This window comes from Gallus gallus, chromosome 4 (genome assembly GCF_016699485.2).
Source record: "Gallus gallus isolate bGalGal1 chromosome 4, bGalGal1.mat.broiler.GRCg7b, whole genome shotgun sequence".
Classification (NCBI taxonomy): domain Eukaryota; kingdom Metazoa; phylum Chordata; class Aves; order Galliformes; family Phasianidae; genus Gallus; species Gallus gallus.
Genome location: NC_052535.1, coordinates 88,428,110 through 88,443,734, shown reverse-complemented (window position 1 = coordinate 88,443,734; position 15,625 = coordinate 88,428,110). Strand labels below are relative to the sequence as shown.

Genomic DNA, 15,625 nt, shown 5'->3' with positions numbered 1-15,625 from the left:
CGAGCATCCTCCAGATCCAGCAAACTGTGCGTCTTTAGGCAGACTTGGGAAACAGCTCCTCATCGAGCACATGAGCTCCATCTGCAGCTCCAGGAGGCAAGAGATAGGGCTGGAGGGTGGTATTTTATTTTCTTAGCCTGCGTGTGATAAAATGTTCTGCTTTGCCGCTGGAGGTGTCACTGCTGGGAGAAAGCCCGTGCCATTGCCCGCAGTGGTGAGCTCAGAGCATGTTGCTGAGGGGCAGCCCCCGGCGGTTTCTGGAGCACCATCTTCTCTTCGTGGAGAACGCAGAGCAGCAGTACCCGGCTCGGGAGTCACTCCCGAATCCATTCATGACTGAGGAACCCTCCGTCCCTGCCGAGCCAGACCTGCCTTCCTCCAACCTCACCAACGCGACGGACTGCGGCGAGGAGATCCTGCTCTATGGGGACACCGAGAAGATCGTCATCGGAGCGGTGCTCTCCATCATCATCCTCATGACCATCGCAGGCAACGGTCTGGTCATCATCTCTGTCTGCATCGTCAAGAAGCTCCGGCAGCCGTCCAACTACCTGGTGGTGTCCCTCGCTGCCGCTGACCTTTCAGTGGCCTTCGCTGTCATGCCCTTCGTGACCATCACGGACCTGGTGGGGGGAGAGTGGCTCTTTGGGAAGGTGTTTTGCAATGTGTTCATTGCCATGGATGTCATGTGCTGCACCGCCTCCATCATGACACTGTGCATCATCAGCGTGGACAGGTAAGGGAAATGGGGCAGCTGCATGCTTGGGTGCGGGGATTTTCAGTTGGTTGAGGGCCACCAGAATCAAGATCATAGAATCATGGAATGGCTTACTTTGGAGGGGACCTAAAAGATTGTTGAGCTCCAATCCATGGGTAGGGCTGCCAACCACTACATCCCGGGATCCCATCCAACTTAACCTTGAATGCCTCCTGGGATGGGTTATCCACAACCTCTCTGTGCAGTGCTGCTGCATGTGTTTTCCAAGTGCACAGGGTGAGTGAGGGTTTTCTGTATGAATTAGGTGCCCTTTGCAGCTCAAGTAACTTCTCAAAGTTCTTGCTTCATCCTCCCCCTTCGGACAGCATGTTGGTTTTTCTTGATTTGCAGAACAGGGCCCTAACAATAGAGCTTTGTCCATCCGTATCACCATGGAAGGGGGTTGGCCCATAAAATTAGAATCATAGAATTTCCTGAGTTGGAGGGAGCAGATGAGGACCCACAGAGATCATGGAGTCCAACTCGATGAAATTATCCAACCAAAGAAGCGCACAGATTCAGAACCATTCAGGTTATGGAGCTCCTGTAGCCCAACCCTATGGGATGCTCTGATGCTCTCAGGACCTGTGATTTGGCCAAGAGTGCTGGCATCTCCCCAGCCCATCCTAAGTTCCATAAAACCCTGGTGTAGCCCAGTGCATGCTTTGATGTGGTTTTGCCGGTTTGAGCTCCCACACCTGGAGTGCAAAGGGAAAGGCTGAGCACGTCTGGCAAAGCAGCGCAACTCGGGCAAGACAGCACCCCCTGGGTCTAATTATAGCAGCCTGCGTCATTAGGGACATTGTGCTGACGAGCCAGTGGGACGGATCCAGAACTGAAACGCATGCTGGCTTTCTGGAAAGGGTGATTTGGCTTTGTGCTGTCACTGCTGAGCCAGGCTGGGTTGTGATAAGCAGCCTGTGAAGGGAAAGGGTTGGCAAGATGCATGCCATGGCCACAGAGACCCTAACAGCTCCCTGGTGGCTCACCCAGGTGTGGCAGTGGGTGACAAAGCAGGAGGGTCAGGCATAAGCTGGATGCTGCAGCACTGTGCTCCTGAGCCCTTTGCCAGTCACTGCTCTGCACGGGGTGCTGCTGCTCAGAAAGCAAAATCCCCACCAAACTCACAGCTCTGCTGCTGAACTGGTGGCTTTCACAAACAGGCCGTTCCTAAAAAGCAAATGTATGCAGAGTCAGGAGAAAAGTGTGTCTGTGTCAGAGGGAAGAGATCAAGAGGGAAGAGTAATGAGATAGGTGCACATCTCTTCTTGATGCATGAGGAGCGAAGCGGCAGCTGAACGTTAACTAGATTGGATTCAGGTTCCAAATTTCCCTTTTCCCTTTCTCTTTTCTCCTTCCCCTTCCCTCTTCCCCTTCCATCTTTATCTCTTTCCCTCCTACACCGAACCATTCTCCCAAACACACAAGCAAACAGGACAGACCCTATATAAATACCACTGCATCTCATCCCACATGTTAACCACTTCTCTCCAGCCTGATACCACTGTCAGTGTGGGCAGGCACTAGTGCAAGCAAATGTCCTGGATAACACTGATCTTCCCTTCACCCCTGAGGTGGGGCTGGACACCTGGATTTGGGACTTGAGGATACCAGGAGTGGGGCCAGCACATCTGTATCCATCTCATACAGCTTCCAAGCTCCTCACTCCCTGGGCAGCCTGTGCCAGTGCCCAACCACTGACACAGAGGGATGGGTGGGCAAACCTCTTGAACAAGCCCATCTTGGGCTCAGTCCATCCCATGCCTAAGGAAGGGGATTATTTCGGACGTTCTCTGATGCCCTGAGGAGAGACTGAGGCACCATCCCACTGCTTTCTGCAGGAATCCCTAGGAAAGGGCTGTGGGCTGCAGAGGTTGCCCCAACCATCCTTTAAGTCGTTGTTGCTCCTTATCAATCTATCGTCTGCTCTATTCCCATCAGACACCTGGTGGAGGTGGATGGAGGGAGAGTGCGGATCCAGGACCTTGGGATGGGTGGGATTTGGGGCTTAAGCCCCGATAGAAACAGCTCCCAAAGTGCACATCTCGTCTTCTACACTAATGCAAAGCAGGGCTGAAGCAAAAGGATTGCTGAGCTTGCAGAGAGCCTGAAATACTTGCTCTAAAAGAGATGAAAGCATTTTACAGTGAGGTGTTAACTGGAATTTTCACCAAAGCTGCTTCTCCTGCCCTGCAAGAAGAAAGGACAGCAACCGTGCTTCCTTCCTTTGGCATGTCCTAGGGTAGATGAATTCTTCCTCTGGTGCTCTCCTGAGTGCTGAATTGATCAGCACTGCTGGGCAGCTGCCTGGTTCTGCCTTTTACTGATGGCTGAAGTGTCCTCACACTTTGCTTAGCTTAGATATAAAAGATGCTTGGTTTGCCCAAGATGATGGCTACTATTAAAATGTAGGCTGCTATTATTGATTATTAATGCAGAGCGCTTTCTAAAAGCCTCTTGATTGAAGCTGGTAGAACGGATCTTGTCTGAAGCGGCGTTTGATTGATTTTCCTTCAAATCCAAAATGAAAAACGCTGGAAACATCCATCTTTCCCCTACATTTTTCTTATATAAATGCCTGCCAAAGCTATAGATTTATAGATTCATTACTAAAAAAAAAAAAATAAATAATAATAAAAAAGGCAAAAATTAGACAAAAAAACCTTCTGGATATTCAGATTAAATGAAGCTCTCTGTAAAGAATCCAAACTGTGGACAAACGAAGTCCCCCAGAATGCTTTATATTTTCCTGGTGGAGAAATGGAGGATGAAATCCCCATCCATTTCCCAGGCAATCCTTGTGGGGCTCTCCCTTCTTCCTGGTGTTTTCTACCCCAAATCAGATGGTGAGCCCCAAATTGGTATTGACCCCAATGGAAGGGATGCCTCTTGGAAGTTTAGTGAGCGTGGGTGATGGTTCATGGTTGGGCTTAATGACCTTGGAGGTCCTTCCCAACCTTCATGATTCTATGACAGTGTTGGTGGGATGAAACTTGCACAGCGTTTTGCTGGGTTGCTTTTCCCATGTGCTTCATCTGAACAAAACCCTGGTCAGGGAGGCCCCTGTGGTGTATCTCCAGCAGGATGAGTATCTCCCAGAGATGCTTAGGGGATGGACAAGTGCAGCCACAACCTCCAGCTGCCCACTGTCCTCCACCTGTAGGCCCATTCTCCCTTAGCAGGATAGAGGAGGGAAAGCATCGTCCAGGAATCTGGAATTTGGCCACAAAGAATGAAGGGGTAAAACAGTGGGGTGCAAGAAACCTCAACTCCGGGCTCATTTGGGCTCAGTTAAAATCGTAGAATCATCAAGGTGGGAAAAGACTTCTAAAATCAAGTCCAATCCCAACCCACCCCCACCATGCTCACTGATAATGTCCCTCAGTGCCACATCTCCTCCTGAGCACCTCCAGGGATGGTGACCCAACCACTCCCTGGGCAGCTATGCCAGAGCCCAGCCACTCTTCCAGAGGACAAACATTTCCTATCATCCAAGCTGAACCTCCCCTTGCACAGCTTGAAACGATTCCATCTTGTCCTATCAGATGACTCAAGTGAGTGCAGTTTTTCCTCATTCAGCAGCTGCAGCATGGAGATAGGGGGCACTTCGGAGAGGTTTTCCTTCTCTTTATTATTTAACCCCTGATGTAAGGACCCAGTGGCTGCCATTGGGCACGGAATGAATGTGCTGAAGTGGCTGGTCTAGGGAGCTGGAGCAACTGATGGAGCAGCAAAGTCAAACAAATCATGAGGAAATCCCTGTTGTGGGAACTGCCCTTTATTCCTCATTACCACTAAACGTGATTAACAGCAACACAGACACACACACGAAAATGAATCAAAGCAAGGGAATTTGATCTGAATTTCAGTGCCTGTCTCTTCTCTGCAGCAGATGCTGCCCTGTTTCAAGGTCTCCCCGCTCTCATCGCAGCCATCAGCAAAGACCTCAGAACGGCCCCATTTCCTCCAGCAGAGATGGCACAAGGCACCCACAGCTGAGATGTGTTGGCTTTGCCTGCCTTTCAAATCACGTCACTGTGCATTTTGCTTGGCTAGCTTGTAAATTCCCTGAAGTTTCAGCAAATCCCAAGTGGATTGGCTTCTAAAGACTGGGTAATAGCGTAACAAAGGATATCACACAGCACAGCATATATCAGCGTGCAAAGTTCTTGGCCTGGATATGCAGAGGAGTGATTTTTTTTGGTGCTGGATTTGGGGATGCAGCAGGGGGGCATGGTGTTCTCCTAGCTCCAAGGATATCCAGGTTCCTACAGCAGGAGGGATGTTTGTTAGTGTCACGGAATCATTAGAGCTGGAAAAGTCCTCTGAGATCACCAAGTCCAACCCCAACCCACCCCCACTGTGCCCATAACCACAGCCCTCGGTGCTACATCACCATGGTTCTTGAGCACCTCCAGGGATGGTGACCCCACCACATCTCTGAGCAGCCTGTGCCAGTGCATCACCACTCCTTCGGAGAAATGCTTCCTAATATCCAACCTGAACCCCCTTCAGTGCAGCCTGATGCCATTCCCTCTCACCCTGTTGTCCTAACTCTGCACCATGCTCCCACCTATCCCTTGGAGCCTCATCTGCCATCCAAGCTCAACACTCCTCACCAAGCTCAGATCAGGCAGGAAGATGGAGAAGATAATTTTTTTGGAAGCTCAGCACCAAAACCAGTCCCACTGCCCATCTTTGTCCCATCAGATCTCATTCTTCTCAATGCATAGAATCATAAAATTGTTTGAGTTGGAAGGGACCCTTAAAGGTCATTGAGTCCAACTCCCCTGCAATGACAAACAGGTTCTCATGGGCTGATGGAGTCAGAAGTGCTTTCCTTTGAGGCTGCGTTGAATTTCTGCCTATGAACACCATCCTTCAGCCTGTGCAAGTGTGAGGCATTCAGCAGTGTAGGTGGCTGTGTAAGGTTTGGTTTGGTTTGGTTTTTTTGCAGCTAAGGCCAGCTGAGGAAAATACAGAGAAAAATAGGAAAAGAACAATTCAGTGAGGTAAAGCTCATTTTATTTGGAATTCGGGGGGGAAGAACACTGCAGCTTAGAATTTATTTGGCACTGGTGAGGGAAGGAAGAATTGGATTATTCTTTATTTCTGTCTTTTTCCACTCCTGGGGGAGGATTTGGAGAAGGGAAAAGAATCAGGGAAGAAAAACCCGCTAACACCTACAGTGAGGTGGTTGGAGTGTCAGAAAGAAAAAACTGTACATCAAGGGTACAATTCTCTGCAGAAATTCTCCTTTTGGCAAAAAAAAAAAAGCTTTTTCCTTGGAAAAGCTTTCAGCAAAAAGCTGCCCGTACAGCTGCCGTTCTCACTTCCTTTCCAGCCTGACCCAGTTTATCCAAGGCAATAAGGAGGTGACTCCATCCTGCCTAAAAATGCCTACAAAGTCCTGACAGCAGGCAGGGCTCGTACAAAAGAGGCCGTAACCTGAAAGAAATCCATACGACAGCTGAAGGGTTTTGCTGCACTCACTGGGGCTGAATAGGAAGCAGAAGTTTTCCAGTGGGAGCCCTTGCTGACAGTGGCTAACTCCCTGCCCATTTGTACAACTGCAAATTCCCAACTAACAGTTGACACAATTTCTTAGTCATACAAACCCCCTCAACACTGGGGGTGTTTCAAAGTCACATGTTGTTGTTGATCCAGGAGCTGATGGTTGGTACTTAAAAGATAACTCAGAACTCCAGACACTAAAATATACATGCCCATGGGTTACCACGTGCTTTTGGTGTCTCCCATAAGGACCCCCACTCATTGGACCACCCATCTCCTTGGAGACACCCAAGGTCAGGCTGGATGGGGGTTTGAGCACCTGATGGAGCTTTGGGTGTCCCTGTTCATTGCAGGACAGTGGGACCAGATGGCCTTTAAGTGTCCATTCCAACTCAAACCATTCTATGAGCGTACATCTTATTGCTGGATTTTGTTGCATGTTCTCTGTACAAACTACCTCTGGTGGAAAACTAAGCTTTATTTTTATTCCCAAGGAAACCCTGCGGATCCCAGATTGTGCTCATAAATTCAATGACTTCTTGTGTCATGCATGGGGAGGCTGCAAGAAAGCACCAAGGAATAGTTGAAACAGGGTTTTTAGGCAAGAGAGCTGAAGGAGTGTGAAACAACTTTCACAGAAGATGCTGCAGACCCCTGCAAATGTTTTCACTTGGGAAATTCATTTCTTACTCCCTTTCCAGGCTGAAATTCATAGAACCATAGAATCATGGAATGGCCTGGGTTGAAAAGGACCACAATGATCATCTGGTTTCAACCCCCTGCTATGGGCAGGGTCACCAACCACCAGACCAGGCTGCCCAGAGCCACATCCAGCCTGGCCTTGAACGCCTCCAGGGATGGGGCATCCACAGCCTCCTTGGGCAACCTGTTCCAGTGTCTCACCACTAGTTAGGAATGAAAATTGCCCAACACCAACCAAAATGTATAGATGTGATACACAGGGACATGGCTTAGTGGGCAATACTGGTGGTGGGTGAGTAGTTGGACTAGATGATCTTAGAGGTCTTTTCCACCCCTAACGACTCTATGATTCTGTAAGAAGTACTCGTGCCTCAAAACCCTCCTAAGCTTTGCAACTGTTCTTCTTCCAGGTATCTGGGGATCACTCGGCCGCTGACGTATCCCGTGAGACAAAACGGGAAGCTGATGGCCAAGATGGTCTTCATCGTTTGGCTCCTGTCTGCCTCCATCACGCTTCCTCCTCTTTTTGGCTGGGCTAAGAACGTCACCGTGGAAAGAGTCTGTCTGATCAGCCAGGACTTCGGGTACACGGTCTATTCCACGGGGGTCGCCTTCTACATCCCCATGGCGGTCATGCTCGTCATGTACAGCCGGATCTACAAAGCTGCCAAGGTGAGCGCTGAGAAGCACCGCTTCATGAACTTCTCCAAGCACTACGAAGAGGAGGGTGTCTACTGCCTGGAGGCCTCCAGCCGTGGCCATCCCAGCTCCAAGCGCACCAAGGCGGTGGAGGAATGTGCCACGCTCTCCAAACTGCTCCGGCAAGACCGGAAGAATATTTCCATCTTCAAACGGGAACAAAAAGCAGCCAGGACCCTCGGTATAATCGTGGGGGCTTTTACATTTTGTTGGTTTCCGTTCTTCCTTATGTCAACGGCCAGGCCTTTTATCTGTGGTATACACTGCAGCTGCCTGCCCCTGAGGCTGGAGAGGACTCTGCTCTGGTTGGGATACACCAACTCCCTCATCAACCCCTTAATTTATGCTTTCTTTAACCGAGACTTGAGGACTACTTTCTGGAACCTCCTGAGGTGCAGGTACAGGAATATCAACAGGAGACTCTCTGCCGCCAGCATGCATGAGGCCCTGAAAGCCACAGAGAGACACGAATGCATCCTGTAGAGCTGTGTCCTCCAACTCAGTGCCTGACCAGCAAACACCTGCCCCTCCATTTCAGGTTCCTTGCTTCTCCTGCCTCTTGGGGCTGGCAGAAACCATGGGTGCTGTTGCCCTCTGCCAGACATTGCCACCAAGAGTGACACTTTTTCCCCTCTCTCCTGGAGGAGATGCAGTTCTCCTCAAGAGAACCGAGCAAGCAGCCATTCCACCGTGTCCCAGGTGGGAACTGAGCAGCTGAGAGAGAGACTGGGGGTTTCAAGGTCTACCACCACCTGTGGGCAAATCACACCACCTTTCTGTGCCTCAGTTTCCCCACCTGTTAAAAAATAATTAAAAAAAAAAAGAGAGGAAAGAAAACGCAACCCCCCAGCCAAACAAACAAACAAAAAAATCTCAGTAGGACTGTGGCTCTCCACCTCCAAAAAGGGCTCTGAGGTCGGTGGAAAGCACATAATATACCATGTAAAGATGATCCTGACTGCAGTTCTCTATCAGATACAACAGCAGCTATAGGCTCCATTGTAGATCCAAGCACCCATGCCATCCCAGCTTATACGAACTTTTTCCACCGGTGTAAATGCAGTCTTCACACTGAGCTCATGTCCAGGTTTGCACGCCAGAGCAGTAACACCAATGACCCTCTTTCCCCTCACACTGTAGCACTGCAGCATTTGAAAGAGGCACACTTGCAGGATGAAACACAAATGAACATGCAGTTTTCCTTATGGTTGGATAGGAAAATCCAATGCCATCCCCATCACGGGGATGACCAGGGAGCAAAGATGGATATGTTTATTAGGGTGCACTGTAATTCATTCTCAGACAAGTGATGTGTGTTCATAATCTGTGGCTAATTGACTCCATAAAAGCACGCTTTGGTTGACAACAGAAAAAAAGTATATAATTTCTCTGACAGCTTTACAGTGCTTCAGTATGATGTCCAGCAAGCTTGAAAAAATACACTAAAAGTGATGTATCTTTTTTAAAAAAAATACATATACAAGACTGGTTTCTTTATTTTGGTGTAATTTCTTGGGGTATTTGGGCTTTAAAGTGTCTTTTTGTGTTTATGTACTGGTGGGGTTTGTCTTTCTGCATTCACCTTTGCTCTTGACCAACCCTGTTGCATCAAACTTGCATCAACAGAAAGCTGACGTAGATGATGTCTGCTCCATGGAGTCAGATGTCGGAACAGAAGGAAAGTCTTACTGTTCAGATAAAGGCTCAAGAAGGAGTTTTACAGCCCACCCTCCACTATAGGTTCCTCCATGATTAGTACTGCTGCAAGACCGAGAACAGGGTCTCATACTGTGTGAGTCTATGGTTCCATATGTTGCAAAGATGCTGCTTATCACTACAGTCACATGTTCCTGCACAGAACACAAAACTGTGCCAGCAGTTGAGATTTGTTCTTCTATGTTCTTCCAAAGAAGGTTGCCATTGCCCAGGGAAAATTGAGTGGTATTCCCTGAGGTTCCCCTCTGATTTTTGCATCTTGCAAAGCATAGATCCCAGGGATGCATTGAGACACAGTATGACATGAGCATACTCTCTTCCACGCTGCCATGACATTAACAGGTGCCAAACTTTACCACAACCTCCCTACTTCCCCATGTCAGTGTCTTGTCACTTTGGTGCACTTTGCTACCCATCACTCTTCCCCATCCTGGTTGCAATTTTCACGATGCCTCTGCTTCCAAACCCATGCAATATGTACTCCCACGCCCACATGTCTCCAGGTCATTCTTTGACTGCCCATTTCTGGACTGACTTATCAAAAACAAGTCTTCTCTGCCCAGAAAACACTCTGGGCCACCATCAGCTCTGTCACAACATTTTAGCAGTAGCTGGTCACTGGATCTGGCTGGCCACAGGGACATGTGTTTGCTTCAGGGTTTGATTTCCTCCCTAGGCTCTCCATTTTCTTCTTTGCCATGGAGCTAATGATGCCCTTTTGACTGCACTGTCAGCATTAAAACTAACCAGATGCTAATTCAGAATGTCTTGCCAGGATGCAAGACGGAGCACTTCATGTTCAGCACATAGCAAAAGTTGGTTTATTCTGCTGTGGTGTATATATATATATGCATAAGGTGTTAGTGGCAAGTTTATACTAATTTTCTGTGTTATGAGTTCTTAAACTGCCTTTGAAATACATAATCTTACTCAATTCCACTGAACATCCCTGTTCTGATGGTATGTCTAGCACTGCTTAAAAACAGAATGTAGAAGAGCTATGAAGAGTTAAGTGTTTGATCCTTTTAAATGAAAGCATATGAAAAGTGGTGGGTTTTCTTCAAACTGATGGTTCTTCAGGAGGAGAAAGAGGAAAGAACATGATTCTGTATGATCCAATACAGAACTTCTCATAAGTTAAGGATTATGCAGAATGGTTTGTCTTAAAATCAATGTTTGTCCTGGAATGGAACGTCCATGGGTGAGAGCACTGGAAGGTAGGGGGCACAAGAGGTTTGGTTGACACTCAAGCACCATTTCCAAGCTCAAGACTGATGCACTCCGAAGAGTAAGAGGTCAGGCAAAGGTGGCAGAAGACCCACATGGATGAGCAAGGAGCTCATGGAAAAACTCAAGTGGAAAAAGAAAGTAGTTAGAACGTGGAAAAGGGGTCTGGGCCCATGGGAGGAATACAGGAAGGTTGTCTGGGCATCAGGGATGTGATGGGGAAGGCTTGGGATTAAACCTGGTCAGGGAGATCAGAGATAACAAGAAAGGCTTCTTTAAGTATGTCAGTAACAAAAGGGAGACCAGGGAAAATAAGGGTCTGCTGCTAAACGCGGTGGAGCAACTGAATAACTTCTTTGTTTCAGTCTTTAGTGCTAAGACTGCCTTTTGAGAATCCCAGGCTCTGGAGATGGCTTCACTGAAACAAAAAAATTTTGCTCACAAATAGCGAGGTGTCTCGTGCGAACATTCCAACAGTGTTATCCCAAAATGTGCTGACATCACCTTAACCTTCTGCTTTTTAACTCTCCAGGATTAGACTGCACTTAGGTTAAATGAAGTCGTACGCATCCAAAGACACCAAGGCCTTTTCCACGCCCAAGTGAGCACCAACAGTTTAGTTAAGCGACTCGAGATCCTCATAGAGGCACTGCTAAACCATGCTGAAAATACACTCTATTTTGCTGCATGTTGTTCTTAATATCAGGCAGGAATCAGTGCACCATCCAAAAAAAAGAAATGGCTCAACATAAATTTGAGCCCCTTTGAAATCGAGCGTGCACACATACAAGGGTCTGAATGAACTGCGTGAGATCTACAGGCAAAAAACCCGGAGGTCGTTGGGAAAAGTGACCATTTTGGAGGACAAAAGAAACTTTCGGAGGAAAGGAGAGATTCCCAGCAGACCAGTAGCAACACAGTGGAAAAGAACGAGGAGCCTCGGGCAGAGAAAATTGAAGTAATTCAGTCATATAATGAGTAGGTCTCAAGTCAGCTTTTTATCCCCACTCCGCGTGCGGAGGAAATATGTACATAAACACACACAGAAGTGATGTGGGGAGAAAAGACAATTCTGACAAACCCCTACGGCCGCCCCAGCTGGGGTTTGGAAATTTTTGATAATGACATTGAGCAAAGCTGGTGGAGATCAGCTAGAGATGTAACGAAAAGCCCAGGGCAGTGAAAGGCAGAGCGTCTCTGCTCAAAGGGCACGAAACCCCACAGCTGCCTCAAGTCAGCACTTGGTGGATGGGCTCAAGTGAGAAACAGGCACTGCAGAGTTGCGTGGAGAGCTCAGCAAAATCCCCACGTTCTTCACCTCCGCTCAAACCCTGCCATTAGAAAGGTGAGTGATCATAGAATCATGGAATCCTTAGAGTTGGAAGGGACCATTAAAGGTCATCTAATCTATCTCCCCTGCAGTGAACAGGGACACCACGGATAGATCAGTTGCCCATGCTCTAATCCAGCCTGGCCTTGAATGTCTCCAGGGATGGGGCATCAACCACATCTCTAGGCAACCTGTTCCAGTGCCTCGCCACCCTCACTGTAAAATACTTTTTCCTTATATCCAACCTAAATCTACCCTCTTTAAGTTTGAAACCAACCATCTCCGTGCACCATCCCCAGGTCAGTTATGGTTTTGTAGACCTCTGCCTTATTTCTTCCTCCTGGTATGTCCCAGTTGTAGTCGGGCAAAAAATAGAGGGACAGGATGTCTTGCCTCTCCCAGGGGATGCAGAGTGCTCAGGAAGGGCCAGTGCCCTATCAGTGAGATGCTGAGAGTGACCCACAAGAATCACTGAGTCCAACCCCCATTTCCACACAGCACCCAAACCCTATGGCTGAGAGCAATGTCCCAGTGCTCCCTGAGCCCCAACAGCTCGGGGCTGTGCCCAATGCTCTGGGCAGCCTGTTCCATGCCCACCGCCCTATGGAGCAGAGCCTGTCCATAACCCCCACCTGATCCTCACTTGATGCATCTCAGTGCTCTACCAGCTGACAGTGCTGGGCCTGGTGCACCCAGTGGTACAGCTGGAGTCATTCAGATCGTGGATCAGACCTTGAGCAACTCTATCTACCTTTGAAGACGTCTTTCCTTTGAGCAGCTCATCAGACCAGAGATACCAAGCTTTCCCTTCCAACCAAGCTATTTTCTGAATTGGATGATTTGTCTACTCTCCCACTCAAACTCATGTAAATATTTAGCAACTCTGTTCTTGGGCAAGACAATTTAGAGTTCTCCTACCTGCCTTGTGAAACGGCTCCTTCTGTTTTGAACCTTCTCTTAGCAGTATTTAAGCTGCATGTCTGATACGACTGTCAGTGCAGTGACACTTTCCGCCTGTGCTCTTACATAAGAAATGATTTTCCATTTGTTTGTGTTATTGCCATTTTTATCTGCAGAAGTTTCATATTCAGCATGCAAGATTTTCAGTCATTGGACTCGGCTCTTTTTCTCCAACTTGTGCATCATTCTCACACAGAGCTTAAGCAAAACACCAGGAAAGAGGTGGCTGTTCCTGCACACAGGGAAGGAAACAGACACATATTACATGAGCCCACTTTGTTTTAAGGACCATAATGTCTTTCACACAGAACATGCAATTTTGCAAGGAAACAAGAAATAAGTGGAGATTGAAAGATGATGTACTACAAATGTCTTATTCTGGGAGGAGGAAAATATATCTTGCAAACAGACAGCTGTCTTTAGTTCTTTGGTAGCACCAGTACTTTGCCCTAGATGAACACTGGGCTTGGTTCCTTGGTTGTCAATGGGCTCCTGTTCACAACATACAAAAAATCCTATCAGGGTTGATTCCATGTGTTTCCTACTTAGATATCTGCTTCCCTGTGACAGAAGTATCCCAGCCCAAGGAAGGTGGGATGTGGTATGGCATGGTGTCACAGTCTATGTGGCTCTAGGTGCACCCTGATCTGAAATAGGGTCTGACATAATAAAATCATAGAACCATTAATGTTGGAAAAGAGCTTCAAGACCATCGAGCCCAACCATCCACCTATTGCCAATACTGCCCACTGACCATGTCCCTTAGCACCACATCTCCATGGGTCTTGAGCTCTCCAGGGATGGTGACTCCACCACCTCCCTTGTTTCAGCCCATGCAAAAGGTGGTGAACATTAACTCTTCCCAGGTGATGAGAAAGACTGCCTAAGAACCACATTACTTAGATCCATTTTTCAGCCTCTCTGCAATTCCTTGCTTCATATCTCTGAACCTTTAAACGCATTTGATGGTTTATTAATACAGCAATTAGGAGAAGAGGGAGGAAGAGAGTGGCCACATGCCAGACACTTGGTGACAGTGCCTGGTAACACAGCCTCATGCTTGTAAACCATTAGCACAGCTCACAAGGACTCTGCTCCAAGCCTGTGATTTTCCTGTTTGAATGCAGACAATCTGAATGCCAAATGTACATTTTTAGACTCCTAAATGCCTTGGCCATTTGACTCACAGACAAAGCTCTGGGCAGCAGCTTACGTCATGTGCCTGGCATGAGCACACCCAGATGAGCCATGGGTCTGGAAGATGCTCTTCTGACATGAGATGCAGTAGCATATTGGGAGCAGCAATGTCCTCGTAAAGCCACATGTGATTGATTGCCTGCAGGCATTCAAGGCCAGGTTGGATGGGGCCCTGGGCAGCCTGATCTGGTGGGTGGCAACCAGCCCATGGCAGGGGGTTGGAGCCAGATGATCTTTAAGATCCCCTCCAACCTAAGCCATTTATGATTCTATGATAAGATTCTGTGATTACCTGTGGCTTCTACCAGTCTTTAACTTCCCATCACCCTGCTTTTTCCCTTTCATCTCACGTCTGCAAATCTCCAGGCTGAGGGTGTTTGATATTCCTCAGGTGAGAGTGGATGGGAGTGGGTGGGAATGTCACCTCTCAACTACTTTTGATTTTTTTAAGGGATTTCAGACGTTTTTTGTCTTTTCCTAACGGTTGAAGGAGAAACATTCTTCACAATAAACTGCTCTTTCCAAGCATGGTATTTCTGCAGCACTGTCAGAAAATCTGAGCTGCATATGGAAATTGATGCAGCTTAAAGGAAATGGTTCTGGTTGAGTATCTAGGTCCTTGGAGACGTTACTCAGAGTTTAATGCTGTCACTCCTCAGGACTCACTTCTCTATTATATCTTCAAAAGACATCAGGATGCCAACAGCCTTTAGCAAGAACAAATCCAACATGCTAACAGACAGATAAGTTCAATGGTGCCTGCAGATACACTGCCCTGGGGAGTGATCCAAATTCCCAGCACCCGGGGGCTCACTGACAGCTCACCCAGACCTCCAAGCTCACCCATACATGACCTCCAACACAACGGTCCATGGGGAAACCACTCCAACAGCCCTTTGGATTTGGTATTTGGAGGTATTTGGGCTTGGTATTGTGGAGGACTGTTGGGAGAAGAAGGGTGAAGGGATCCTCTGAGTATTCAAGGCTGCTGCCAAACTTTGGAAATCCAAACTCAAGGCTGTAGGGTCTGCACAACAGTGGTGTGAATAAACTGATACATCATCATCTAAACGAAGAGTAATTAGCATGGATTTTGGGACCGCAGGATCAAACCAGGGGATGAAATGACCTTCAAAATAGCTGAGAAGCAAATGGTTTCAGGAAACGCTTGTCTCTATAAGGAGATGTTCATGTCTCTCTGGGAGGAAAAAAAAGTGCTTCTGATATAGTGACCAAAGAGGCATCTGTCCCCAGCAGGTATAGACTTCATTGCACACCACCCCATATGTGTTTTGATGCCAGGTTTACTCAAAAATCCGATCAGGACACCAATTGCCTAAAGTTTGGCTCACTGCTTTTCCTCACTTACTTCTTTATGTTTTTCCACTGGGAATTACATAACAACCAACAAGATATGTATAATGTCCTTAGTTTAACAACAAGAACGTTATGACACATTCAAGAGCGTTGGAAAGAAGAAACATTTCTCTCTCTTGGGCATCCAGTACTGATCTGAGAACTAA

At 47.7% G+C, this 15,625-nt stretch overlaps 1 protein-coding gene across 1 annotated transcript; it reads left to right on the top strand.

Moving 5' to 3' along the window:
• The first annotated feature begins 226 nt into the window (after positions 1-226).
• On the top strand, positions 227-8,182 carry HTR7L (5-hydroxytryptamine receptor 7 like). Its single transcript, NM_001171769.1, is given in 2 exon segments — positions 227-736; positions 7,384-8,182. Coding segments are annotated over 2 exon segments (1,281 nt in total). The 5' UTR covers position 227; the 3' UTR covers positions 8,156-8,182.
• Positions 8,183-15,625: the final 7,443 nt, after the last annotated feature.